This window comes from Patiria miniata, unplaced genomic scaffold (assembly GCF_015706575.1).
Source record: "Patiria miniata isolate m_02_andy unplaced genomic scaffold, ASM1570657v1 HiC_scaffold_17, whole genome shotgun sequence".
NCBI lineage: Eukaryota > Metazoa > Echinodermata > Asteroidea > Valvatida > Asterinidae > Patiria > Patiria miniata.
The window spans coordinates 10300873-10327919 of NW_024037055.1; the positions used below are offsets into that span (position 1 = coordinate 10300873).

Here is a 27047-nt window from a genome sequence, read left to right on the forward strand (position 1 = left end):
GTTCACGTTGTAACACTAGCGTCCGCAACAACAGATTAAGCTGAAATTCGGAATATACTGAGATGATATAAGTGTTCAACTACTCGTGAAATAACAACTGGGATAAATTCCTAGAAATTGGGATAAATACATACATTTGGGGAAGTTTTTGAACGATTTCCTCCAGACTTGAAGGTACAGCTTTGACAGTAACCAGTATGAAGTTTAGAATTTCTTCTTCAGTTAGAATGTAACATTTCAATCATACCGACCATATTTTCTGAGAAACACAACGTTCGAAATGCCATTTTTTTTTAGGGGGGGTGCATGAATTTCACTGCTCCGTTATAGCGTCTATGTACGTAATCGGATTAGCTTTTCTTAACAACGGCGACGCTTTGCGGTTAGCAACCATATTGCTGGGATTATCTCATTCTAGTCTAGTCTCAACTTTCGCCAGTACATGCGCCGCGGGATGGGGTTCGACTGCCTCTCATACCTTATGTATTATCATTGCGGGTGTGCCAGAGGGTATTCTTTGTTATTTTAATCTGTAACAAATGCACAAAAGGTTTACATGCCTATCCATGCAATATTAATACAAAGCCATTGCCCCGGGTACTCCGCCATAGCGCATAAGGTCTATGAGCCACATGACAGAATCTGCAAGGGACCATTCAAGCTTTATCCTGAAAAACTGATTGAACAATGAACCTCCAGTTTGCTGTATGTTACATTTGTTACTAGTTCAAAATAACAAAGAATACCCTCTAAGACACCTGCAATGCATATTCTGTTTTGGATTTTTTTAAAATTTAATTTCTGTCCAGTTTGTCATTATTGTTCATATCTGTATTTTAATATTTGTTCTTACTTTACATATTCACATTCCTATGTTTTACATGTCTGCTTTTTTCATTCTAAATTTTTAGAATTTTTCTTAGTGACTTTACGTTATGTTTTTCTTGTTATTTCATTTTCATGATCATTGTCATTTTATACATACAGGGCCCTCATAATAGCAGTTTTTAAAACTGCTTAGGCTAGCCTGTCTAAATAAAACTATAAATAAATAAATAACAGGCTTTCCTATCCAGCTTTCTAATGATATCTGCTTTATTTAGATATATAATTTTCACGTAAATAAAATATAAGTTCTTAGTCAGTGCAGCGCGGGTCGATCTCTAGCTATAGCGCCCTCTCTTGATTGTGAATATGGTACGCATAAAGAGAACTAGGACCTAGGGTTCATCGTGTTTTTTGACTTTCCCGTTTTGCGATCCGTTTTGTTGTTGCCGGCATATTGTTTTGTGTCTGATGAATCCAAGGCAGAGTTAAAGTGATCATCGAAACGCGTTCGTTCACACACCTTCTACTTGAAAAATGGAAGAAAATTACGAGAGTGGTGAGTTTACAATTACAGCAGGCCTTGCCCGGTTTCCGGACACATGCATGACATGCCGTAGGCGTAGTTGGTTTCGATCTAGCCCCATAAATGTGGCCTATTTACTGGACTGCCTCCGTAAACATAGGCCACACATCCACATGTACAAAAATCGTGTCGACGGAGCCAAATTTTGATTTTCACATTTAGGCTTAGTTTGTAGGGTTTTTTTTGCTTTAGAAGCATACTCACCCTCTTTACAGGCTAATCAGAAAGTGCTGCCTTTTTTCAGATGTCTAATTTTTGTGAAATTTCATGTTGAAATTTTGATACGCAAACGTGTAAAAATGAATCTGGAAATTTCACGAAAAATATACATCTGAAAAAGGCAGCACTTTCTGATTAGCCTATAAAGAGGGTGAGTATGCTTCTAAAGCAAAAAAACCCTACAAACTAAGCCTAAATGTGAAAATCAAAATTTGGCTCCGTCGACACGATTTTTGTACATGTGGATGTGTGGCCTATGTTTACGGAGGCAGTCCAGTAAATAGGCCACATTTATGGGGCTAGTTTCGATCCAACTCGGACCCAAACCACATCGGACCCAAGCCAACTCGGACCCATGCCAACTCGGACCCACTACCAACTCGGACCCATGCCAACTCGGACCCACTACCAACTCGGACCCACGACCAACTCGGACCCACGACCAACTCGGACCCACTACCAAGATCGGACCTACAACCAACTCGGACCCACTACCAACTCGGACCCATGCATGACCAACTCGGACCCATCGTTTTCAATCATTCGACATCGTTTTCAATCATTCATTTCATAAAGTTTGTCCACTTCTCATCTGTTATTACAGTGATGCTGTTTAGTATAAATTTTCATTGTAATTGTAAGGTAAATTATCTCATATCTGTATTGCAGCAGTAGGCCCCTATAACATTTTTGTCGTTGTAAAGCGCATTGAAATGCTATTTTGAAATGCGCTTTAAAAGTGTAATTAATTATTTATTATTTTTGTTTGTTTCCATCTTGCTAAATTTAACAGCATTTATTTCGTTTTTAATCCAAACTTCAACGTAACGAGTATACAAATTAAGAACAGACAGATCTTCATAGAAAAATAAAATTGGAAAGTATGGCATTAAAACATAAACACTTTCAAACATAACATTATTAACTCAATGAATATAAGTAAACATTATGTCAATAAATAAAATAAATAAGATATAAAAACGAAGTCTATTAGAATCTCTTTAAAAAAAAACCCCACATAAACACCATTGCATACACTGCAAGAAAAACGAAGGTTCCATATTAAACAAAAAGTTAAATCAAAAAAGTATAAAAAGTTAATCGGATTCGTAAAAAAAACCCACAAAATTCAAAGCCAGCATGTGAATTAAAAAATGATCAAGTTTAATCCCCTACAAATAGATGCACTGTCAATCATCAAAAAGGAGTATTGGAGCTCTGGGAAGATTATCCTTCAAGGCCTTACAGGTAGCTGCCTGTATGTTCGACTATGATGTTCCACGGGGGAAAAAAGTTTAAAAAATTATTAAAAGTTAAACAGATTCATAAAAAAATCCCACAAAATTCAAAGCCAGCATGTGAATTAAACAAAAACAAACAATTTAATACATGAAATGAAAGGCCTAAATAGTTATTTCAAATTAATAACTTCCTCACTGAAACAAAATGTGCCACTTAAAACCACTTGTTAGACGACACAAAGGCCTGCAAAAACAAACAAGTAATTTATTTTTTACTGAAAATTATAATCCTTTGAATTTCGTTTGGAAAAGAAAATCGAGATTTTGAAAAAGCACGTATATATCAAGTTGTACAAATGACATACGATATGCCTAACCTATACTATACGCTATTAATATCGCTTGGTTTAGCTTCACAGGTCATGGTTTCAAAAAGCTAAGCACGTTTAGTTTTATGACGTTCAAAACGATAAGCGTTTAAGCAACAGTATTTACTGTACACATCATAAAATAGCGCTCCACACAGCTGCAATACAAGAAAACAACAAAACTAAAAGCCCCATTCTGCCCAATATAATTACAGAATATCTTTACTATATAAGCACTAACATTAAGATCACCTATAAATATAATCTCTGAAACTAATGATTGAGTCATTGCTGGGTCCGAGTTGGTCATGCTTGGGTCCGAGTTGGTAGTGGGTCCGAGTTGGTGGTGGGTCCGAGTTGGTCGTGGGTCCGAGTTGGTAGTGGGTCCGAGTTGGTAGTGGGTCTGAGTTGGTGTGGGTCCGAGTTGGCATGGGTCCGACTTGGCATGGGTCCGACTTGGTTTGGGTCCGAGTTGACCTGATACCGCGTAGTTGAGTAACTCCAGCTGACATGTTCCATATTCATTCACATGTAACGCTGGAGGCAAAACCTATTCGTTAGAATGTGGTAGCAAGAGACCCTAAAAAAATGGCCTCTCAAAAATTGTTCATTTTCACCTCTAATATCCCACCCCAGAGTTCATTTACATACCTCATACATTCAGCAGTCATTTACCATGTTTACGAAGCCTAATGATCGACTTGAAACAGACCACAAAAAAAAGTGAAAAATCTTGACGATTTCGGTGGCTTGTCCGTAAAAATACGCCAGTTCCAACGGCTGTCTTCCATTTTGTTTTACTAATTATGTAAATGTATGCATCACGTGATGACATCAAAAAAATCTGCGCGCGCGATGTATGTGGGTACCACACCGCTTTCAGGTGCCGCAAGTGAGTTCAATTTTCGTCTGGTGGGTTGCCGTGGAGGGCATTCTCGTTGTCTTGCTTTCCGCGACAACGCACCAGACGAAAATTACTAAATAAATCAAAGTATCTGCCGACGTGTATTCGTTTTTTTCCGCTGACCCATATAGCGCAGCGTGATTTTCCGCATTACGCAAGCCGGGCCCGTGCTCCAGTGGATGGCTCAACATGGCCGTCCGTGCACTGTGACATCGTTTTTGACAGCGAATGGTTCATACATGTAAAGGTACAGTCGGAAACTTCAAATACAATACCCACCTAAGGAATGCAAACCTGTTCACAATAACTCGAAAATCCTGTGATAATATATTTTAATATCTCATTCAAATGCTGCGATAAGTGGCATGTTTGGGAAAACTGGAGAACATTACAAAAATCCCAACTTAAGTTGGCCCTTTTGCTGATGATTGTATGGAAATGGAAAGCAAACAACGATCTAAAACCACATTTTCTTGAAAATTTTGACAAAAAAATATGGTATAAGATAATAATAAGATAATAATAAACAAATTTAATTTCATCCAGTGGCATGTATTTGACTTAATCTAGCAAAATGAACAGGATGTTTATAGATGAAAATTGGTGTGTCTTTCCTCTCCGCGGCGCTGCCATTTCGACAGTCACTGGCATTAGCCGAGATTTTGGCGCATGCGCACAAACTAAGTGGAAGGAATGAAGATACGTGGTGGGCTGACAGACATCAGAATGTCATGAAACTTTCAGAAATGAAGCTGAAATGTCTGATTTTGCTTTTTACCGACATCCCGTTATTGGATATGGTAAAAAGGGGGAGTATTTGATCGGATATGGAGAACTAGTCCGAAAAATTGGATCTCTCAATACTGTGTATGTGGGTCGTAAATTTAAGGTATTGAAAACATGCAAAACAAGAAAATCGACTAGCACCTGAAACAACCAGTCTATCACTGCTTCAGTACTGCATCAATCAACCATGCCAAAAGAATTTAAGAAACATGTGGCATGAACCGGAAACTAGTCTCAAGTTACTTCGCATTTCTCCATAGTCAGCCACCAGACTATTGACACTGAATGAAGAGGTCAGTCTTTTCAAATAGTTGGACCATGGTTGGACATGTACCAGTTTAGTCTTTAGCCTCAGTTTGAAATCACTTGACTTCCCTCTCATGTGCAAAATATTGAAGAAATGCCTCCTTTAAAAATTGAGTTGAGTCTGCAAACTTGGTTGGTGAAATACTGAGGATCTTTTCTTTGCCCAATGGATTTTTTGGAGAAATTTGCTGGCTAAAGAGTGAGTAAAGTGGGCCTGATTTTGTTTGACACGTTTCAGAGCACTCCAGGTCCCAGTCTGAAGGAGAAGTGGCACTGCCTATGTAGTGTAAATGAGAGAGTGAGATCTGAACCATAATCACATGATCATGTTCTTACTATGTTTGCAGCATAGCATCAACCCTAGTCAGACTGAAGGTTTTTGCTTAGTAACGATCTGTCGGACTCTGCCTCCGAATACACCCCCACTTTATACTGGTTATCAGATGGGATGGGGGAGAATTTGACCAGATAAATCAACAAGTTAGTGTAACTGAGAGAGAGTGAGATCTTAACTGTTATTACTCATAACTTGATGGATCAATGGCAGATCTAAAAGTAGTGGTACTTTGTCCGAGTCGAGAAAAGTCCACGAAATCAGGCCGAAGTGCGATGACCCAATTGTCCGTGGATTCGCACACAGAGGTATACGCACCACAAATGGAGTGCCTCAGGCGTCGCGTCACGTTTTTAGCATGAAATCAGTATGAAAATCAATGAAATATTTGTGCAAAACGTTTGAGATATTATCAATATCAAATTCAACAATTGTTTTTCTAGTGATTGTGTAGTTACAGGCCCTGTTCCTAGTATAAGAGAACAAAAATCCACTTTTCGATTATTGAAGTTACCAATTTTACCAAACTACATGTAATAAGCGTCATTAAAAACCAACTTGTATGTCGTAGATAGAGGGCAAGGTTTTGAATCTTTGAGGGAAATGTGTAGATAAACGATGATGAAGACGACAAAACGCAACACGAAAATAAAGATGCCGATCACCGCAATGCACCATGAACATGCAAAATTGCCGTGATTCGCATGGCACCTACCGTAAAACACTTAAGAATATTGCATTTTCTGCAGCAAGAACCTGTTCAAAATTAACCAAAAACGGTGTCAAAAACATCAGACTTTTACTTGAACAAAACTAAAGAGGGGTCCGTATTAAAGTAATCGCCATTTTCTCAGCATTCTTTTTTGGCGAATTTCTGTCAAATAGGTGATCACTTTATGTGTTTTTGATATAACTTGTACAGTCATGCCCAGCAAGATCAGGAATGTATAATCTGGACATAATTTAGAATGGTAAAGTTTTCAATTGGGCCACAGTGAAAATAGTAATGTAATACTTGCTCAATGTGCAGGGAGTGATGGAGGTAGCACGCCAGTCCAAGATGAACACAGTGATGAGGAACAAGGTGACTTGCAGCCAGCTAGCGATGCAGAAAACAGTGAAGGAGCAGCAAGCATTGGGGAAACCCCAGCAGAGGATCTAGAGGTAAACCCCTTCCTCCCCGAGTCCTTGCCCCCCCCCCCCCAACACAAAACCTTTCCCCTAAGCCATCTGACCCTTAATTCTGCATGTGGTGTTGTGATACCACAGTTTCACCATAATATCCAGATAACAGTAACTAGTGATGATGTGACATGCATCACAATACATGCACTCTGCACATATCTTGAACTTCAGCAGTGGCAGTTTTGGACTGTTTGACATTTATGCCTTGGTTGTACCCATTCAAAATAAAGTTGCCCACACGCTGTGTATCTCCAACTGGGTTTATTTTCCAATGTTTGGAAATCTGTGAAATTGCAGTACAGCTGCTAAAGTGTGCTCAGGTTCCCTTTTGGGTATTTTTTTGTATTAACCCCCCCCCCAAAAAAAAATTGTCCACAAAGTCAGACTTCTGATGCTTGAAATAGTCTATCTTTTCATACCCATGTGTCATGATTTTGTTATTGGTTGAGGTATTCGTGCATTGTAATTATCATTACGACAATATTATTGCACCCCCAGTAAGCTGAACACCAAAGCCTTTTCTTTTCCATAGTTTCTTCACTTTGAACTGAATTCAAACCTAGAAACACATTGTCCAATGAGCACCTTGCCCATCTAGCACCATCATAGTTATGGGACACATTGCTGCATGATGTCATTGTGGGTCCAAGACTTCAATCACGCTTTTGTTCATCGTGTCATGATTTTAGTACTCGCACCTACCTTTTTATACTACACCGAATAATGCCATAAAAGTCCTTATTCTTGACATGTTTGTTTCATTTTTATGAAGGAAGGTGAATACATATCAGATGGAGAAGGGGGGCATGATGATGAGGACAATGCTAGCTCTGCAGGGGAGGTGGAAAGTGAACCAGAAGTGGAAGATGGCGAGCAACAAAGTGACGAAAATGAGGAAGAACAACAAAGAGACAGTGAGCAAGAGGCGGAGCCAGAGGAGGAGGAAGGGGGTTACCATGAGGCCGAGGAGGAGGATGAGGACAGAGAAAGTGGCATGGAGGACAGAATCGATGACAATGATGATCAAGATGGGAGATCAGAGGAAGAGCAGGATGGGGAAGCAGTTGAGGAAGGAGAAGTCGACAATGATTACCAGCAAGTGTCAGAGGATGAGTTTGAGGAGGAGCCAACCGAGGCGAGACATAGTGACGATGACAATGTGGCTTACAGGCATGGCTCAGACGATGAGAACGAAGATAGAGATGGAGGCGAGAGAAATGATGAGAGCGACAGGGAGCATGGCGAACAGAGCGATGCAGAGCCCCAGGAGCTGGAAGAAGGGGAGGAGGTTGAGGAAGGAGAGTATGAACCTGCTGAGGACTACCAAGAAGAACCGGCCTATGGCTCAGAGGAAGGACTAGAAGGGGATGAAGAGAGACAGCGAGCAGATTCTGATGAGGATTACAATGAAGATGTTGAATCAGGACAGGCAGCCAGACACTATGTAGATAGCGATGCTGAACCAGAGGAGTTCGGCGATGACAGGGGAAGGGAAGAGCAGCAGACTGAGCAATACCAGACACAGGAGGAGGAATACCAGGACACGGCGCACCAAGAGGATGGTGTGGACTCAGAGACAGAGGCCTTCCATGAAGAGGAACAGTACAGGGAGGTGCAATCAGACACTGAGGTTGCAGAAGATGGAATGAGGTACGCAGAGGATGAAGCAGCTCAAGACCAGCATCCTGTCAGGCATGAAGCCTATGAACCAGACCCAGATATGATGGGACCAGAAAGCCCTGATCCAGAGCGTCAAGCAGCCTCCGATGAAGATGGTAAGCTTTACATCAGACTCTTGATTCTTACTGCACTAAGCTTTGCTTACAGAAAATTTCACCATATTAAATATGTGTACCCATGTCATGCATGTGATACAACACTTGCTGATTATAAAAACTGTTAGGGAGTGTTGAAAAATCGTATTCACAAAGTCCAGCAATAAAACATAAAACACATGCATCCAGTGGGGTGCAAAACCCAGTAAAATTGGGTGGTAAGTTCCAATCATGTTGGCAGTGTTTACTCAACAGTTATAATTTGTGTCCATTTACTAGAACACTCAAAACACATTTTGAAATCAGCATGTATTTAGCATGAGTGAAACTATATCTTATCTAAATGTACAAGCTAATAGCTGCAAATAAACAAACCATAAGGCACTGGGAAGAAATTGATATTTTAACCCATTAGCACCTGTACTATCTTGTATTGCATTGTGTTTATTCACTGAAGAATCAATCAAACATAGAGTGCTTGGGTGGTTTCGGGCACTAAAGTGAGTAATAGGCAGTGTGGTTTTGAACGCTGCAGTGACTAAAGGGTTTAAGGAACGATGAGCAAAACTATAACGTGACAAGGCAAACTTTCTTTGTTTTCAGAGCCTTATGACATAGATGCAGAACCGTATGACCGCAGTGTTGACGAAGGACTACAAGAAGGGACAGAAGCGGGCTATAACGAGGTGGAAGAGCCGGCAGAAAGGGGAGAAGAGTTGGAAGAAGGGGATGAAGACTTGGCAGAAAGAGACGAAGACTTGGCAGAAAGGGGCGAAGACTTGTCAGAAAGGGGCGAAGAATTGGTAGAAGGGGGCGAAGAGTTTGCAGAAGGGGGTGAACAGTTGACAGAAGGGGCCGAAGAGTTGGCAGAAGAGGGCGAAGAGTTGGCAGAAGAGGGCGAAGAGTTGGCAGAAGAGGGCGAAGAGTTGGCAGAAGTGGGTGAAGAGTTTGCAGAAAGGGGCGATGAGGAGGAGGATGGGGTTGGAGAGGCCCAGCAGCCCCAGAGTCCGGCCGAACCCCATGCCGAAACCCTGGACAGTGGGGATGAGAGCAATGAAGAGGAGTGAGTATAGCACACCAGTTCTTCATAAGCACAAAAACGGGGGCATTTGTAGGGACCATTCCAGGGTCAGACATTTTACCATAATTTTGTTGGTAAAACATATGTGACATCTTGTTACTTGTCATATGCAATGATATCTTCTTCAAAAATGTGTCACTTAATAAGTTTTGAGCGTCCCTTACAAGTTCCATGAATAGGTATGTGTGTGCAACATAGTATAAGGCAGACTGGCATACAAGTTGTAGCAGGGGTGAACCCCAAGGTGTCCTCTTAAACCCTATTAAACCTCGAATTTCCGCCTTTTTAATTTCGCTTTCCCCCCAATGAACAGTACCATGCTCATGGCTTCGGAAGGTCAAGTGACTTTCTGTGCAGGGCATTACCATGTCTATACAAACTGCATGGCCAGACTGTCTTTTGGTAAACCTGTGCAGTTACAAGGTAAAGTTGAAGAAGGAAGGCTAATCATTTGTATTGATTTTTCCTGTTTTGTGTTCTTTTGCAGAGCTGGAGTAGGAGAACTCATTGCAGATATTTTTGGCTCAAGTGACGAAGAAGATGATGAAGAATTTGAGGTATAAAAAGAAAGACTTACCAGATTGTATATTGCTTGTCTTATTTGTTTGATGTTCATCCTTGAGGGTCTGGTCCAATATAGATTACAGTGGAAGAAATTAGGGTTAGACATTAATTTTTGTAACCATTTTTGTCTCACCTGGACTTTGTTCAGGAAAGAGACTATGCAATCACTATGTCTGTACGTACAGTGTATGTAGTATGTATGTCCGTACAGTGTATGTAGTATGTATGTCCGTGGTATTTTGGTTACAGTTTCGGGGAATTGATCTCATTTCAAAAGTTTAAGTCCAATTGGAACTAAACTTGAATCATAGATGCAACATGGGTACCTTCATATGGTAATGATTATGATGTCGAAGGTCACATACCAATGTCAAAGGTCATCTGAGGTCAAGTTGTAAAATAGTCTGAAAATGTAAAATTTGTCTCGTTTGCAAAGTTGAAGTCCAATTGGAGCCAAACTTGGGTCATTAGATGCAACATGGCAACCTTCATATGATAATGATGTCAAAGGTCACACACCAAGGTCAAAAGTCACTCTTTACAGATAATCACGAAAGCAGGGGAGATGCGTGGTTCGAGAACCGACTTGTTTATATTTGTACATGTACAAACAAAACGAGATATGCGAAATCAAATTTTGTACTGTAAGTGCATTTCAAGTTTTGTGAAGGAGTGTAACACTTTGCATGTAACAGGTCTTATTTGATCATGCTAATTCTTTTTCTCTATTAAAGTTCGCCCTCTAGTTAACCATACTTCTCTGTAGACTAGTTGGTTGGTAAGATTGTTTCAGTTAATCCACCCTTATCGTGAAGGATTCTGCTCGTTACTAAATGTAGTTTTTCCTTTCTTTGTACAGGGTTTTGGAGAAGCAGAACTGGAACAGCCAGTGAAAAAGAAGCGAGCAGGTAAACGAATGATCCTTTTTCACCTTTTTTGTTGTTGAGATTTTGTGTTGTATATGTCCTGATCCCAGTACCAAACCCCATTTTGATTTACCCTCAAAACGGTAGGGACAAAGTCAATAAAAATATTTTGTTTATTTTATCTACATGTACATATTCCTGGGACAACTGTTTTGTTTTAGTTTGATATATCATTCTGTGAATTAACTGAATTGATTTTTTCCCATTTGTAATATCTGTCTTGTCACCTGGCTGTTCTTTTAACCCTAACCCCTAGGGTGATTTACTAGGAACATTCCTAATCCTTGTGGTATGCCTAAACCCACGTAAAGCACAGTCAGTTTACTAGTGCAGTACTCATCCTAACAGATTCCAACAAACCCTGATGTTGGAGTTTGGCTGGTTGGGGATCGTTTGGGGTTAAGGCATCAAAATCACAAAACCTCAGCAACACCCAAGAGAAATAGCAAACAATGGCTCATATTCAGAATTCCATTAAAACAACACTATTTTGCATTGGCTCCTTCCAAAAATGACATTACAAGTACACTTTAAAATAGGGCCCAGTTTATAAGCTCCAATTATCGTATGAAGTGATGAATTGCAGACAGTTACGTGCTTAATGGTATATTTCACAGGTTAGCGAGAAATTGTGGCTTGTGAGCAGGTATACGGCCCATAAAGCCCCTGTCACACTTTTGCGTATCCCAATTCCTTATGAGTTCCTTATCAAAATTTTTCAATACGCAGCCGTACGATCAAAACGTCAAAATTTTTTGATTACTTTGACTTATGTGCGACGCACATCTAGCGAACAAGTAACGAATTCAGCGCATCCACTGCGTATGAGATGCGTATGAGTTGCGTATGCAGTGCGCGAGTTCGCTATCTGTGCGTTTTTCATAAGTTACGAATAAGAACAATGCGCTGCCCGCTCGCAGGAAGAGCGGTACTAATTCGTGCAATACGTCGGCATTCGATATGAGTTCGTTCAGTGTGCGTTGTATCTGCGCTGCAAGTATGCTATGTATACGTCCAATATAGGAGGTCAGCGTATTACCGCGTATGAACGGCTTATCCCCCATGAACACAAAGCGTACTCGTACCGCGCTCGACCGATGCGGGACCGATGCGCTGCGTATTTATAACTTATGACCTGCGTAACAGCGTACGCAGCGTAGTTTTGTGCATGCCCAAAACTATCCAGCGTACTGGGCCGTACCATGCGTATGCCTGTGTACATAAAACTTACACAAAACGATAGAGATGCATATGAGGTGCGTATTGTGCGTACGACTGCGTATGAAAAAAATGTCAATGCGCAACTCATAAGGAATTAGGATATGCAGAAGTGTGACAGGGCCCTAACTGAAATTGCCGCCCCAATGCAAGTTCCACCCCCAGTTTTTCTAGCAGTTCAAAAGTTATTCAAGGCGTTTTGAATGAAAAATTGGACAACACATTTAGTTCTGGAATAATTACCTTGCATAGTTTGAATTACTTGCAGCCCGATTATATTTCAGGTGGCTCCTTTGTACATTAGCAAACCAAAATAAAAGCCTTTGTGTAGAGGGTTGCAGACAAAATTGAGAGAAACATTTCTTCCTTAAATACACATACATCTAAACTTGTTTGGAAAAAAAAATTGAATTTGTTGAAGTGCATGGAGAGAATAATTTAAAGATTCTGTGCTCGTGGGTTCCGTGCACGAACAGAGAGGGCGCTTTTGTACCACTTTTGAGAGCCGAGTAAACTGGACGCACGGCATGTGCTTACTGCTTCACACGCTAATAATGTAAGCCCCACTTATTTCTGAATGTGCCATAACATCTTCATGTCAGGCGTCTCCCCCAACCTTCCTTTTCTTACTGTTATTTGGGCAGGTATCCCTTACGTTTATCGCAAATTTCTCAGCTGGTGCTGCAAACACAGAATTGTGATCATAAGTACAGATTTTCCTTGATTAGCATCACCATGAAATTGGGCTCAGAATTTTGGAAATGCCCTTGTTTTTATGTCCACAGCTATTGTCTCCAGTGACGAAGATGACGATGATGATGATGCCAATGTCGGAATGGAAGATACCATTGAGCAGGAGGGGGTGCCTGAGGAGATGGAGGGGGAGGAACTCCCAGAGGGAGAACAGGCCGAGCCAGAGCAGGGCCAACAAGCGCTGGCAGCAGAGGACTCGGATTCGGACGAAGGTGTTGAAGATGGTGAAAAGTCCAAAGCGTGAGTGGTTTCCTCAATAAGATATCAGTCATAACTTTTAAATTTCTACATTTCACAGGATGCAACTTCACACTTCATTGACTTCGCCTTTTGCTACTTAAGTATTCACTTTCTTAGAGTTTAGGCACTCTCCTGAAGACGGTCAGAGCATACTGACCGGAACGTCGAGTTTATACCTCTGGTTCTTTCAGAACCATACTCTTAGTTGAGAAATTATTCGCACATGGTGTTTCCGCAAACCTTTCATTATTTTTAAATTTCTACTTGCAATTTTACAATAATTAGCACATGAACTACAATGCATTTGCCATTGTATTTATTCCAATTTGATTAAAAAAAAACCTAGTGCTTGGGCTGTTTGGGGAAATATAAGGAGTAACAGGCAGGGGTTTTGGGCAGTACATGGACTAATGGGTTTAGTGACGTTCAAGTATAAATGCACACGAAATAAGTTTCATGCAAATGAAACTCAGTGACCTCCTTTAACCCTTACTGTCCTGAATCCTCCAATTTTAATACAATTTTGCACGACCCCTAGGGAGTTAGGGTTAAAAGACATGCAATGATCAATCTTTTGGGACTGATGACCTAAAAACACGGGGCACAGAACCAGGTAAAAATTGCCGCTTGCAAGTAAAACATCTCAGGTCTATGGTTGGGCAACCCACCTTAGTGAAACAATGATTCCTCATGAATACACACACACTAACATTCCCAGATCTTAATAGTTACCGCTTCATGCCCCTTGAAAGTTTAAGCACAAAGAATTTAGTGGTGTGCATTTACGGGTACTACAGGAACCAGGTTCCCTATTGAAGTAAAACACAGGTACCTGTAAAGGAAACCCAACCCCAAAATGCAAATCCTGGAAGTTGTCTGAAGGGTTTTATAACTTTACGGTGTAAACTGCAACTGTCGTGAGCGTCATCTGTCGTGCGTTAAAATGCACATAAATGTGACATCTGTTTTGGTTTTCCTTGTAGCCTGGTTTTCATTTTGAAAAATCCCACAAATGGCATTCAAAACCTTTCATTTTCATCTTCTAAGAAGTTACCAATTAATTTGTTACGTTGGTTATGGGCACCCGATCCCATAATCTGGAACCGGTTCCTGACATCAGTTTTTGGGTGCTCGGGTACCCGGTTTGGATGCACACCCCTAAAAGAATTTGCCTTGATACGCCATTTTGTTCCTGGTGGATTTTATTTTGGGGGAATTCAGGAGGTTTTAGCTGAAATACTCATTGAGATTAAGTCAGAAATTGCAGAAATATTCAAGCACCACTACAGGCAGGTACACTTCCTCAAACCTAAACCACCCCAAATCCATCAAAATCTTTTTCCCCAGTTCAGGGATTTTTGTAGGCAAGCCATGAGTACCAAGTCCATCAAAATCCACCTATAGTAGTGGTGGTCTTGTGGTGGATTTCAGCGGATTTGGTCCTAATGCATTATGTGAAGCAGGGTCAGTGATGGATTTTGGTGGATCTAGTACTTACCAAAAGACACAAGTGAGTTAGGATCAACGTTTGTTAAGAAGATATTTCAACGTGAGATGTTTCAATTCGTAGCATACAGGATGACAACAAAATCGACTTCGACAAACAAAATCGACTTCTTGTTTCCTTATGAAGAAATATCTGAATGTTGAATCTACAGGGATTTCGTGTCTGATTTTGACCTGATGATGGAGAAGAAAAAAGCTGAGAACAAAATGCATCGGAAACGTCGGCGGGGCGGTGACATCATCAACGACAACGATGACATCATCGTTGCTATGATTAAACAGATGGAGGAGGCTTCTAAAGTAAGTCAATGGTGGAGGGGCTCAAACATAATAAAATTAAAATCTGTGATGGAATCCAACGAAATGAGGCTTACTGACGATTTTATGTTGCCGGGGGTCTTAGCGATATTTTTGTTCAGATTCTTCCAAAAGCACCAAATTTGGCACAGATGTCGACCATGCCATACTATTTCGATTTTTGATGGGCGCCAAGTCGGGCGCCCCACGGGGCCGCCGTATTGGCAAAATCCAATATGGCCACCAACTGGGTCAGAGGTCAATTGAACTAAATGAGCTAGAATCATAAATAATACCACTTTTCAGGTATTTTCAGGGTCGAGCAATCTGAATCTGAATTTGGTGCTTTTGGAAGAATCTGAACCAAACAGCCCGTACAACGCCCTAACAATCCTACTTAATACTGATGATGGTGACGCTCATGTTTGAACCTAGAAGATTGTCTTGTTACAACTGCTGTCGTTTGCTAAAAAAAGACAGCCTATTACTAAAGACCATAAAAGTAGATTTTTGATGCATTCATGTAGGTAAATCCTATCAGGAATGGGGAAATCCCTCCCCCCCCCCCCAATTTGTTGACGGAGGGGATGGGCCACAGGATCATACCCCAAGACTTTTGCACTGACAATGACTGATAACAGTGTCTTTCTTTTGATATGACTGTGCAAAAAAGTAACAGTAGTGTTGCAAAGTGGAAGTAAAGAAGCAAATTGCAGCTAAGAGAGTTCAATGTAACAGGAAATGAACATAAAGAGTAGATATGTTCATTTTCATAATATGTATACATATGTGTAACCATGTTTGTGTCAAGAACAGTGCCAGCTGTTGTCAAGTGATGTCCAACATCCCCCCACTCCAGCCCCACCCTCGCATTTAACTTTTCAAAGCCAAGGAATATTTCAGTTGTTTGTCCATCATCACCATGCACAACTGTTGAAACAAATCTAAGCTCTTGGTTATGTTTCATGGTGTATAACATGAAAACATACACTCTTAAAATGCTAACTGCTTGCCTGCATATAATGGCATTGGTAATTTAACCACTGGGTAAATTTATTTTCTCTTCTACAATGGCAGGAAGACCGTTCATTAAATCAGATGAGGAAAGCAGCCACCAAGAAGTTAATGATGTTGCCTTCTGTGATGTCTCAACTTAGAAAGTGAGTTCCAACAAGACTTGGCTAGCTTTTGCAACAAGTTGCTTATATATTTGACATGAAATAATTTTTGACAAGGAACTCTCAGGTACTTAAGTGAAAAGTGTTAAATTGTTTTTTTTTCACAAGAAACTTAGCAGTTACTAGAATCCCTAAACTGGAGATAGATTACAAATGGAACACATGAAAATGGACTGACGCATGTATGAAACAAAGAGTCCACCAGTTATATGCAGTAGTAAAGCAAAAGTAAATTGTGTGTCATTAAGTGTTTGGTCCAATGTTTCCGCTATTAAAAGTCAAGCCACCAAACTACACGATCCATACTCCATTGATAGTTGTAATGAAAATGAAAGACTATGAAAACAAATAGGTTCAGTATTTCTACATGTACGCCTCCAAACTTTGTTGGGCTTCAGCAGCTGATTTCACGAAACAGTGCGTAAGTTACAACAAATATGTTGCACAGATGTGCAGTAAACTTCTGATTGATTTTGAACGATTGATTTCACGAAACTTAAGCTGCGTAATGTTTTAAATAATCTCAACATGTTGGACGAGGATAATATGTCACGAAACAGTCTTTGAATCCCCTCCAACTGCCATTTTAAAAGTAATTTTATCCAACTTTCTTCGGAATCATGTGGCAACTCTATAAATTCTCTGTCACAAGTAAAATATCAATTCACTTAACTCAAACACACAGCTGTGAGTGTCTTGTATCGACCTTGATAAGTTGTGCAATGACTGGTTCCACGATGATCACATTTTGCTAGTAAAATAGTTCATTTATAGTCGCTGCGCCACAACTTACGCCACCTAAAATGATTTGGCAAGTCATGCCATATGTTGTTGGACAAGTCGCGGACTTGCGCATTATCAAACGTTTGTGAAACGTGTCATAACTGAAATGTTGCGTAGTGTGAAATGTATTGCAACTAACCCAATAAATTGTGGCGCAAGTGGAGTTACGCAATTACCTATAGTTTCTTGAAATCGGCTGCAGGAGGTTTGGGGAGGAATGAAAAGCCCAGACACAAATGTGTTACATGGGGCTTGATGTCACTCAACAGTTTATTAACAAACAATGTGCAATTAAAATTGTGTTTAGTGGGTGAGTTACAAGGATACAGGAAGGCTAATGAGGTAACGATGGCTTTGGGGTAAAAATAGTGAACTCATTTTCTGTTTCTATGATGTTGAAAACAGGCAAGACTTGCAGATAGCGTTCCTAGACTGTGGCATCTTGAGAGTCATGAAGGAATGGCTCATGCCACTTCCAGATCACAGTCTACCCAACCTTCATGTCAGGGAGAGCCTTCTAAGAGTACTCAAGGAGGTAGGTCATATCCCCCTCTCCTAATTGGGTTCATGCCTCAAAACACAAAAAATGACTCCTGTCATAAACCTTAACCCCTCCAAATCCTCCCAAATTTTCCCAGTTCTTCTTAAACCCTTCCAAATCCTCCAAAATCCTCCCGGAGATTTGGAAGGACTTTGCAGCATTTTTTAAATTTGTCACTTATTCTCAGCAGATTTTTTTAACAATTTGTTTTGTCAGCAGCGCTGTTAAATCACACCTTGACTTTTATTTCACAGTTTCCACCAATTGACCAGCACATGTTGAAAACCAGCGGTATCGGCAAGGCAGTCATGTGCCTGTACAGACATCCCAAGGAACTGCGACACTGTAGGGATTTAGCAGGAAGACTAATCAGTAAGCAGAGTGTCTTCACCCTGATCTATGATTGGCTGTTAAGTTGAAAAGAGTCATTCTGATTAGCTGCTAAACTTACATATGTGTTTGAACCACACCGACGCAACTTGATTAGCACTGTTTACTCAGTGATGTGAGACAGCGCAACACTGAGTATATAGAATGCAGAGAATAAACAAGGAGAAAATAATTAACCAGTTTTGTTGAGTGGGACTCGGATGATGTCTAAACCACTCAACCATGGAACTACTTTGGTTGCCTGGCCAACTTGAATCTAATAATTCTAGCAGCAGGTACTGCAATCGGTGATTGACTGCTGCTCCATACCCACAGAGATCTTGCACATATCTGGTACCAAAATGCACACAGGATTTTTTTACCACCTGAAAGTTACCACCTGTTAATTATTTTGTCAACACAGATGATTGGTCACGACCAATCTTTGGAGTTGAGGCCAATTTTCATTCCATGAGCAAGGAGGAGCGTCAGGAGAGAGATCTAGCCCAGCTATCAGCAGTCAAAAAGAGACGGTTAAGGTAGGTAGATCAATGTTGCACATGTTGACACAGAAAATTTGGTTTGGTCTGCTCAGTTTCAGAGTGTCCTTGCAATGCTTGGAGCACTCTCCTACAAACAGGGTCCATATTTGGCCCTGCACACAGTTTTCTAAAACTGCAAGGCACCTCAATTTTAAGGACCTATTTCACATGCATGCACATATGTTGCCACCGCAGCCATTGCTTCAAATGGAGTGATTGCATTCAGCAGCCATCTTGGAGGTGTGTTTTGTTATGTCAATTCATTAACAATGAATGCACAAGAGGTCTGCTCATGCATATCCCTGTTGAACAAAAGCACACACCTCAAACATGGCTGCAGTGCAAACGGTCTAATGTGGTCTACAAGAACAAACACAATTGAAAAGTGAATGTCCTATTTCCCCTGTTTGTCCTGTTCTCACATACAGTTCGACAGATGGCGCTACACACAAGCCCAATAGCATGGAGACAGCACTCACAGGGGAAGAAAGGTAGGTACTTGTCATGAGCAAAGTTCTATTTAAATAACGTCCAGTGTCCATAGTTTTACATTACAATACACAATCAGTTTTCAATTCTCCAGAATAAATTGTCCGTGTGCTTGGCAGAAGGGCAAATGCATATCTTGTCATGAGCTAATGTCAAAGTCAATGACAGCTAACACTGTGTGGGCATATGTTGACAATAAACACAGCCATAGCTCTGGACGCCTGTTAAAGCTATAGTCCATCATTTGTAATTTGTGCATTTTGTTCGTTTGAAGCAACAGAAGTGTTCAAAATCTAATGAAGGATACTGAACAACTAACCTGATGAAGTTTCAGCTCAGCTTCAGCTGTATATTCCGAGAAAAACAGCATTCTAGGATCTCAATTTCAAATCAAAAGTTGCTGAATCATGTTTTGAATTGTTTTGAATCGCAGCTATACGCGATGTCGCGCACTGATTGACGAATTATAGCAACCACGCGCGCCTGTGCATCGTGCCAATGCTTGCGCGCGCTTCGCCGAATAACAAAACGAACTACTAATTTAAATTTTCCTACGGTGCGTCTTAAGATGCACCGTTAGAAAGGCCTTCTTTCGTTGATTACTTCAATATGATAGCTTGCCAGAAAGATTAATGTCTCAGGGAGTTTAGTCCACTTACTACCTTTCAACCAAGTATGTTTTTCAACAATAATACGCCAGTTACTTTTTCGGATGGCTGCAAACGATGGACCATAGCTTTAAGACATAACGATATATTCCTTGTGACTGGTTTTGAACACATTTTGGCTCCACACAAGATCACTTGATGTATAATATTCAGGGATGTAGTCAAGTCTGTCACAAGTCCATCACAAGTCCATTCACAAGTAACAGTGGATGAACAATAACAAAGGAATGCCTTTGTCAAAGCTCCTTTGAATAGCTTGTGAGTTGAATTGGGACTGGATGAATTGTATGGACTTGCAGGGACTTTGTGATAGACTTGGCTACATCCCTGATGATAATACTTATATTGTGTGAGGCCTGTGTTAAAGATACACTGTCTGTGGTCTTCAACAAATTCCATTTTTTTCTTCTAACAAATTCTCGTGTTGTATGTTTAATTTTCACAAAAAGATACTTTTGCATAGCTGCCAACTTTTCAAAATCCCAATGAGTAATCAACCCGCGCGGTCATTTTCAACTGCTCCTATTATCAAAAGTGTATGTACCAGCTTTTATACCAACATCGAGTACAGGTACATGGTTTACATGTGTATACCATTCTTGTTGTGAATAATAATGTACTGTAGGCCAAAAGATAATTAAAAAAAAAAAAAAAAGGAGAAGAAAAAACAAACAAACGCAGTGGCTATCATTACGGCAGCCGTAACGCATCCCCATTTTCTATCGTTACGGTAGTACTGCAACTTTTATAAAAACATGAGAAGAAAATATAAAATTAGAAGGAAAAAAGTGAATTTGAACGTTATGAAATTCGGACTTTATTTCCCTTTTAAAAAAAATCCTCCAAAGCCTCAGGTTAGAAAAGGAAAAAAATTCGAGTGCAAAACTGAGATGCGAACACGCAACCTCGCGGTGCAAAATCCTACCCTCTATCGTCTGAGCTGTCGCACTGCTCGCTAAAACGTGGAGAAACAAATAATTATATACCTGCGTGCGTATCAAAAAAGTATCGTAGAGGGCGCTAAACAACAGCTGCCGTAATGATAGCCACTTCGAAAAAAAAATATTAATAATTTTTTTTAAAATTCATTTTGTTTTACTGTCTGTATTTGTTTGTTGAAGTCAAATAAATAATAACAATAATAACATGTGCGCATTTTTTTTTTTTTTTGAGATGCATGCTATCGATGTTGAGTTTCGAGTTCGTATCGTGATTTTACACACAATGATTTAGGGCCACCGTATGCAATAGAAATATCCCGCCAACATACCTTGCAAACGCATGCTGATTTATCTTTTCTGGACGTTGTGATAAACTCAAACTCTATTACCAATTATTCCAACCATACTCTTATTAAATTCCATGATTAAAATGTCGCGTTGATGGGTCTCATCCCGGCAATAAGCGACCAAATGTGCTCACGATCGTCATTGAAAAGTACTCACACATACAGTACACACACCCAACCACACATCCACGAGATGCACACAAATGGCACACCATTGAAAAATATTTTTAGTCTGGTCCTCAAATACTCCACTGCGCACACTGCATTGATGTCTATCAGGTGCTTGACCGCATTGCTTATTAGACTTGTCACCAGTCCATCGATTATCGCAACATTTCGCCAGAAGTTTTCGGTCAAAAACGATACTTAACAAGTATTTTTTTTTTGTTAGGGAGAAAATGGGAAATTCGTAATTTTTTAGTGGCAAATCGTATTTTCGTAATTTAACAAACAATTCTTACAATAATTACGAAAAAATCGTAATAGTTGGCAGCTATGCTTTTGTGCTACTTTTGGCATCTGCAACCTGCTGACAAAATGAATAACTACGGTATAGCTAGAAACAAAGCAATGTAAAAAAAAAAATCTGGTTTTTTTTCAGGGAGAAACTCAGAAAGTAGCATTGACAGTACATCGTTAAAGTTTGAGTGTAAAAAATGTGCTGTCAGCTCTCTGAAAAGTGGATGATTTTGGTAAAGATTTAGGAAGATTTAGGTAAATATATCTCAGCGCTTAGGGTTAACAGTGTTTTCCTTTGTGTTGCAGGGCCTTGAGACCTGGAGACAAGGGTTGGGTTGGTAGAGCCAGGGTACCCCTACCATCTACCAAGGACTATGTGGTCCGACCAAAGTGGAACGTAGAGAAAGAATTCTCCAAGGTAAGAGAGGACTAAATTGTTCCGTATAGTGGCAATACGATACCACAATATAACACATGACTTGCTACAAACTGTGCTAAAATGTAGTGCCAAGATTCTTGCCTTAGAAATGATACGTGGGGTGATATGTGATATGTATGTTTACTCTATAAACATGGTTATCTGTCTGAAAACTTGTTCATGCTCATTATTGTACAAACACGGGATGCACCATTTTGATGGCATTCACCCCAACTGGGAAAAAGGGATACATACAAAGAACAGGAAGGACCCAACTCCACTACTCGGGCCAATTTGAGTGAGACCCTGCTCATTATTACTGACCAAAGGGCTTCCTTGTGTGTCTTCCTTGAAGAGTCCAATCCACACCCCATTAGGCTTCTAACTACCATATGCATAGAAAAAGTCCAAATTCACAGCAACTGTGATTTTCTTCAAACATTCAGGAACAAATCATTTGGAATGTAGTAGAGGTGGGATTAAAATCCAGAGTTTTTGAAATTTGGTTGGAATTCAACTATTCAATTTTGATTTTAGAAACCGGATATTCGAAACTAACCGTAAATTTTTTTTTAGCCTTTCATTTTTTGTTACACAAGCTAAAGAAAACATCTAAAACATCTCCAAATTTGCTCCATGGTCTCTGATTGTGACTACGTTCACTCACTAGCAGTCTCTTTGGTTCATGAATAGCCTGCCCATTGGACTAATCAGAGAGTTCCTACTCATATTTTCACCATTACAACCTTGAAATATTTTTCAGTGGTCATTAAATCCTACAAACTACTATACCCAATCAAATTCTTGAGTTAGCATGTATACATATAAACAACCATTCCCATGTATCAAGTTTGGAGACAAAGCTGCCAGTCTGCATCCAGAACCTGAAACAAATATGCTTGTAGATTTTCTTCCCAATACTTGACAAGTCTTTTCGGAGGATAAAAACTTGTCTGCATTTTTTTTCTTTACAGAGTGGCAAGAAAGAACCCACCAAACTAGACAAGCATCTGAAACGCTTCAAAGACGCCAAAGCGCGGAGCAAGAACAAGAACCCACGTGCTATCTCCATCAGTATTGAGGGGCGTAAAGTGGCCCTCTAAAAGGGTGAAACCAGAGGGGTGCTATTGGAAAAAAGGGGGTTGGGATGGGTGGAGTTGGGGGAAGGAGATGGTATAAACTAGTTCGAAAACAGTGTGCTCTCATGGAGGCCCCCAGTAATAGTTGAAGTATTTTGTCAGCTATTGGTTTCAGTAAACGTCGTTGAACAGTTGATTTGCACACACGTTGTCACAGTGCTTCTTGACATTATTTGGGACTGCCAAGAGTCTGTGCGGATCGATTTATACTGTTCTTTCCCCATCTCCAACCTAACTCCCACCCCTTTTCTCAAGATCAGGGAAAGATCCAGGAATTTAACTCACAAGAGATTTTTTTAGGGGGGGGGAGGAATGGGGGAAATTGCTGAAAAGCTTTTATCTAAAGTATTGGTTTTTAGAAATTACAAGTTTTGTTTTGTTTTGTTTATTATCTCTTTGCTGAAATGACCCTAATCTAGGTTTAAAGCAACATTTTTAACCTTGGGTAATGAGAATGAATTGAAGGATTTGTTTTAAAAAAAAAAAGGCAGAAATACCTGAAATGTTGGATGGAATAGTGGGTAATATAAATGTCACAATCTTTTCACAGAATCATGTGGTCTTATCAATCCCTCTTATTTCAGAGGAATCATGTACATTTGGATACAGTGTATTGAAAAAACGAAAAGGTTGCAAGTGGATGGAAACAGTACTTCTTTAATAATAACAAATCGTTGGATATCCGTTTGCCTTCAGGGGTCCGTGGGAACGACTGTTGGCGCATGTTGGCAACAAAGGCCAACAGTCTTCCTGAGTTGTTTACTGTGTTTTCCAAAATGGCCGACACACAATGAATGCAATGCTTCTGTCGGGGCTAAAATTTTCCGTTTTCTACATCTGCTTGCCAAACACCGACACTTTTAGGATTGTGTTTTTCTTGGACTAGACTTGTGATAGACTTTACTCATAGAGCTACATGTATATTACATTACTAGAGTGCTGACTGGTTGTACAAAGTGATGCCTGCTGGGCGCATCCATGTTTGTGCACAAACCTATGGGAAAACTCAAAAATTGTGTACAGCTATTTGCATATCTGCGTTTGTATTCTATGCAGGTGCGTTATTGGAACCTATGCATGTATGCCCAAAACTGAAACGCACAATGAGTAAATGAACGTTGCATTTTGCCTTGCACAAACAACGCAAACGCGTGCGCGTATCCACTGCAGATGATTTTTGCCGTGATGTTTTATAACTGTCATGACGAGCTTAAGTTGTTTGCGTAAGTTGTTCTTGCGCAATACATTTAGAGAACACTTTCAAAATCCATCTTTTCATTATGTTCTACAAACACGCACGTGAATTCAAAATGTCTGCGCGCAGGACGGCTTCAAAGTATCTCCGCACGTAAGAATGAGGAGTAAGCACTCTAGTAATGTAATATAGCTCTATGACTTAACTACATTTGTGATATATACATTGCATGACTTCGTGTCTGGTAAGCTGTTTCTGGTAAGCAAATGCTTGCCGCTGTCAGCCAACGTTTGTGGTTAGCAGAGTGAGACCTATGAAATAGGGCCCAGAATAACACTTCAGGTTCGCATTTGTACAAAGGACCCGAGTTTGACAATTTATCATTTAGTAAAATAACCTACACTAATTTCTTTCCTCCTAAATTTGTGTTAGAATAATTCCATAGGGTGTATCCTATCAGTCTCATTATGACTTGAAGTTGGGTTTTAAAGATTTGTTGGAAAGTGTCTGGGCAAAAATCATAAATGATCCTATGGGCTATGGAGAACCTGTATGCTGGAAACAGCTCAGTTTCTTTAACAACATTTAAGGAAGTTTTGGAAAATTTCTTCAATTTTGTTTTTTAATGTGGGGACGCATAGCTATTGGCCAAGTGAATTTGTGTGGAAGAGTGGCTAAATGGAACGGCACTCAGGTATTTGAGTGACATGTATGTATAAGTAAGATGAAGATGACTATCTATTGCATAGGATGTTGGACAGGATATTGATCTGTATCAAAATGATAAAAACTAAATTTTGTTCGGAATGTCACACTTTTTGTAAATAAAGGTTAAAAGAATTGGACTTTGTAAAGCTGGCATCGAGTGCAGTTTCTTTTTCAGATAATCTTTTTTGAGTTGGCACAAATGGTTATGTGTTCAGGGAGATGTGATATTCTCTTTTATCTTCAAGCAAACTTGAATCCTCGATCCTGATTGGTCGATCCATGGCAACAAGCCGTGCTACATATAACCATACCGCACGGCCACGGTCCATACCGCACTCCGCGTATTGCGCTATTCTAAGCCTACGTGACGCGATTAGTGCTGCACAATTCACTGGGAATTCAACAGTTGTGCGTAGGTTACACAGCATGCGTGTTCCAACTTTTACTGTGCGTCAAATTTGCTTGAAGATAAATTCGTTATCACGCTCGTGGAAACACGGAAAATGTAGTGCGTCTGTGTCCCACATACCACTCGGCCTTCGGCCTCGTGGTATGTGGGACACAGATGCACTACATTATTCCGTGTTCCACTCGCGCTCGCAAGATAACTAATATTATCCACCGCCCTATCCAAGGATGCTACAGTGACCTCTAATTTCATGAGCTGTCAATGAACAGATTTTCCCTTACCAGTGAGTGGGCAGTCGACACTGCCATGTGTGCATGACACACTTGCACAGACACACATATACTTTTGGGGAAGACCTTTGTTCCTACTGAAATCTCAAACTCCATAGCATTCCCCTTATGGGGTAGATAGATTTCTAAAGACTTCCTTATGGGGTTTACTGTTCTATTGTGTTTTCTACCCCTTAAGGAACCCTGTACATGTACACAAGTTGTCCCACGGTATTATGGGGACTGAAGACGCTGTGGGGACAGCAGAAAGTCCCCCATAACCCGGTCCTAATTTGCCTAACAATAAAAACTGCCCCATAACGCGGTGATGGCTCTCCCACACATGTGTTTATTGTGGCAGTAGTTACACACCATGCATTGTGAAATATGTGTTTTCTTCGCACAATTTTGTTGGATAGGGTGCCAGACAAGCGAAATATCAGAGACTTGGCATACAATGTACTCTGTATTTGGGACCAATTTACAAGGTAGCACACAAGCCATGGAGTCCATCCACAAGTATCCCCGCTTTGGTAAAAATGCTAAAAATGGGAAATCATGCAGGAAAAAGTAGCTGTTAAATTTTGGAGAAGAAAAACAGTCATTTAAATAGGGGCATCGGTGGATTCGAACCAGAGATCTTTCGATCCATAGCTCATCTCAATATCCACTAGGCTTCTGTGGCAACTTGACCACAGCCATTTTTTTTTTACAATGCTGTAATGTAACCTGACTAAATGATAACAATGTTGTTCAAGTCATTCTCTTTTCATGAGTAAACATAAATTTTCCTATAAAAAGTACTGAATTATTCATTGTTTCACCTTCCAATGGAAACAAAATTTGCGTGCAGTGGCTGATTGCCACATCTTCCTTTAGAAGGGTGCAGTGAGAACCAACTCATTCCTCCCTTGTTAAGGCAAACCTTACCTGCCGTGTGTTCATTTTAGGGATGTATTTCCGAGTGGCGGGGTATAACGCAATGTGAAGTGTCTTTTTCTTTCGGCCACACAGCACCCTCTTTTGTTTGTGCAAATAGAATAGATGCTGCTCTATGTTGTAAATTGCTTTATGTTGTAAATTGCAAGTGTCTTTTTTAGGTATAGCAGAAATTAGGGGATAGCACTTTCTCGATTGGATAAACTCTTGTATTAAACATTCAAATTGAACTAAACAGCATCCTTTCTATCAAGGCCTTCATATTTAAGACTTGTGTATTTTTTTCCTTCACAAAACTATTTCAATTTTCCAGCTGAGCCGAGTCTCAAAATTCCAAAATAAGAGGATGCCATTTGAGGCAGCCAGAAGCCAACGCAAATGCGTTATCTCTCATTTTTAGGTGTCAGAATACTTGTTTTTGAACAGAACGCTCTGTACTAATGTCACGATGAGCACAACACACTGCTGGGGATGCAGATTGTATTTGGTCCTTCACAATATCAAGCTTTACTCAACAGAATTACGCCTTTGAAAATAAC

The 27047-nt window shown here is 40.2% G+C and overlaps 1 protein-coding gene across 1 annotated transcript; it reads left to right on the plus strand.

Moving 5' to 3' along the window:
• Window positions 1-1171: 1171 nt before the first annotated feature.
• On the plus strand, window positions 1172-25037 carry LOC119723791 (protein IWS1 homolog). Its single transcript, XM_038194652.1, has 15 exons — window positions 1172-1384; window positions 6600-6733; window positions 7527-8529; window positions 9133-9592; window positions 10098-10167; window positions 11034-11082; window positions 13104-13311; window positions 14970-15117; window positions 16192-16274; window positions 17481-17610; window positions 17871-17988; window positions 18410-18524; window positions 18956-19018; window positions 21738-21849; window positions 22824-25037. The coding sequence occupies exons 1-15, from the start codon at window positions 1363-1365 to the stop codon at window positions 22950-22952; spliced, it is 2844 nt and encodes a 947-aa protein (XP_038050580.1). The 5' UTR covers window positions 1172-1362; the 3' UTR covers window positions 22953-25037.
• The last annotated feature ends 2010 nt before the right edge of the window (window positions 25038-27047 follow it).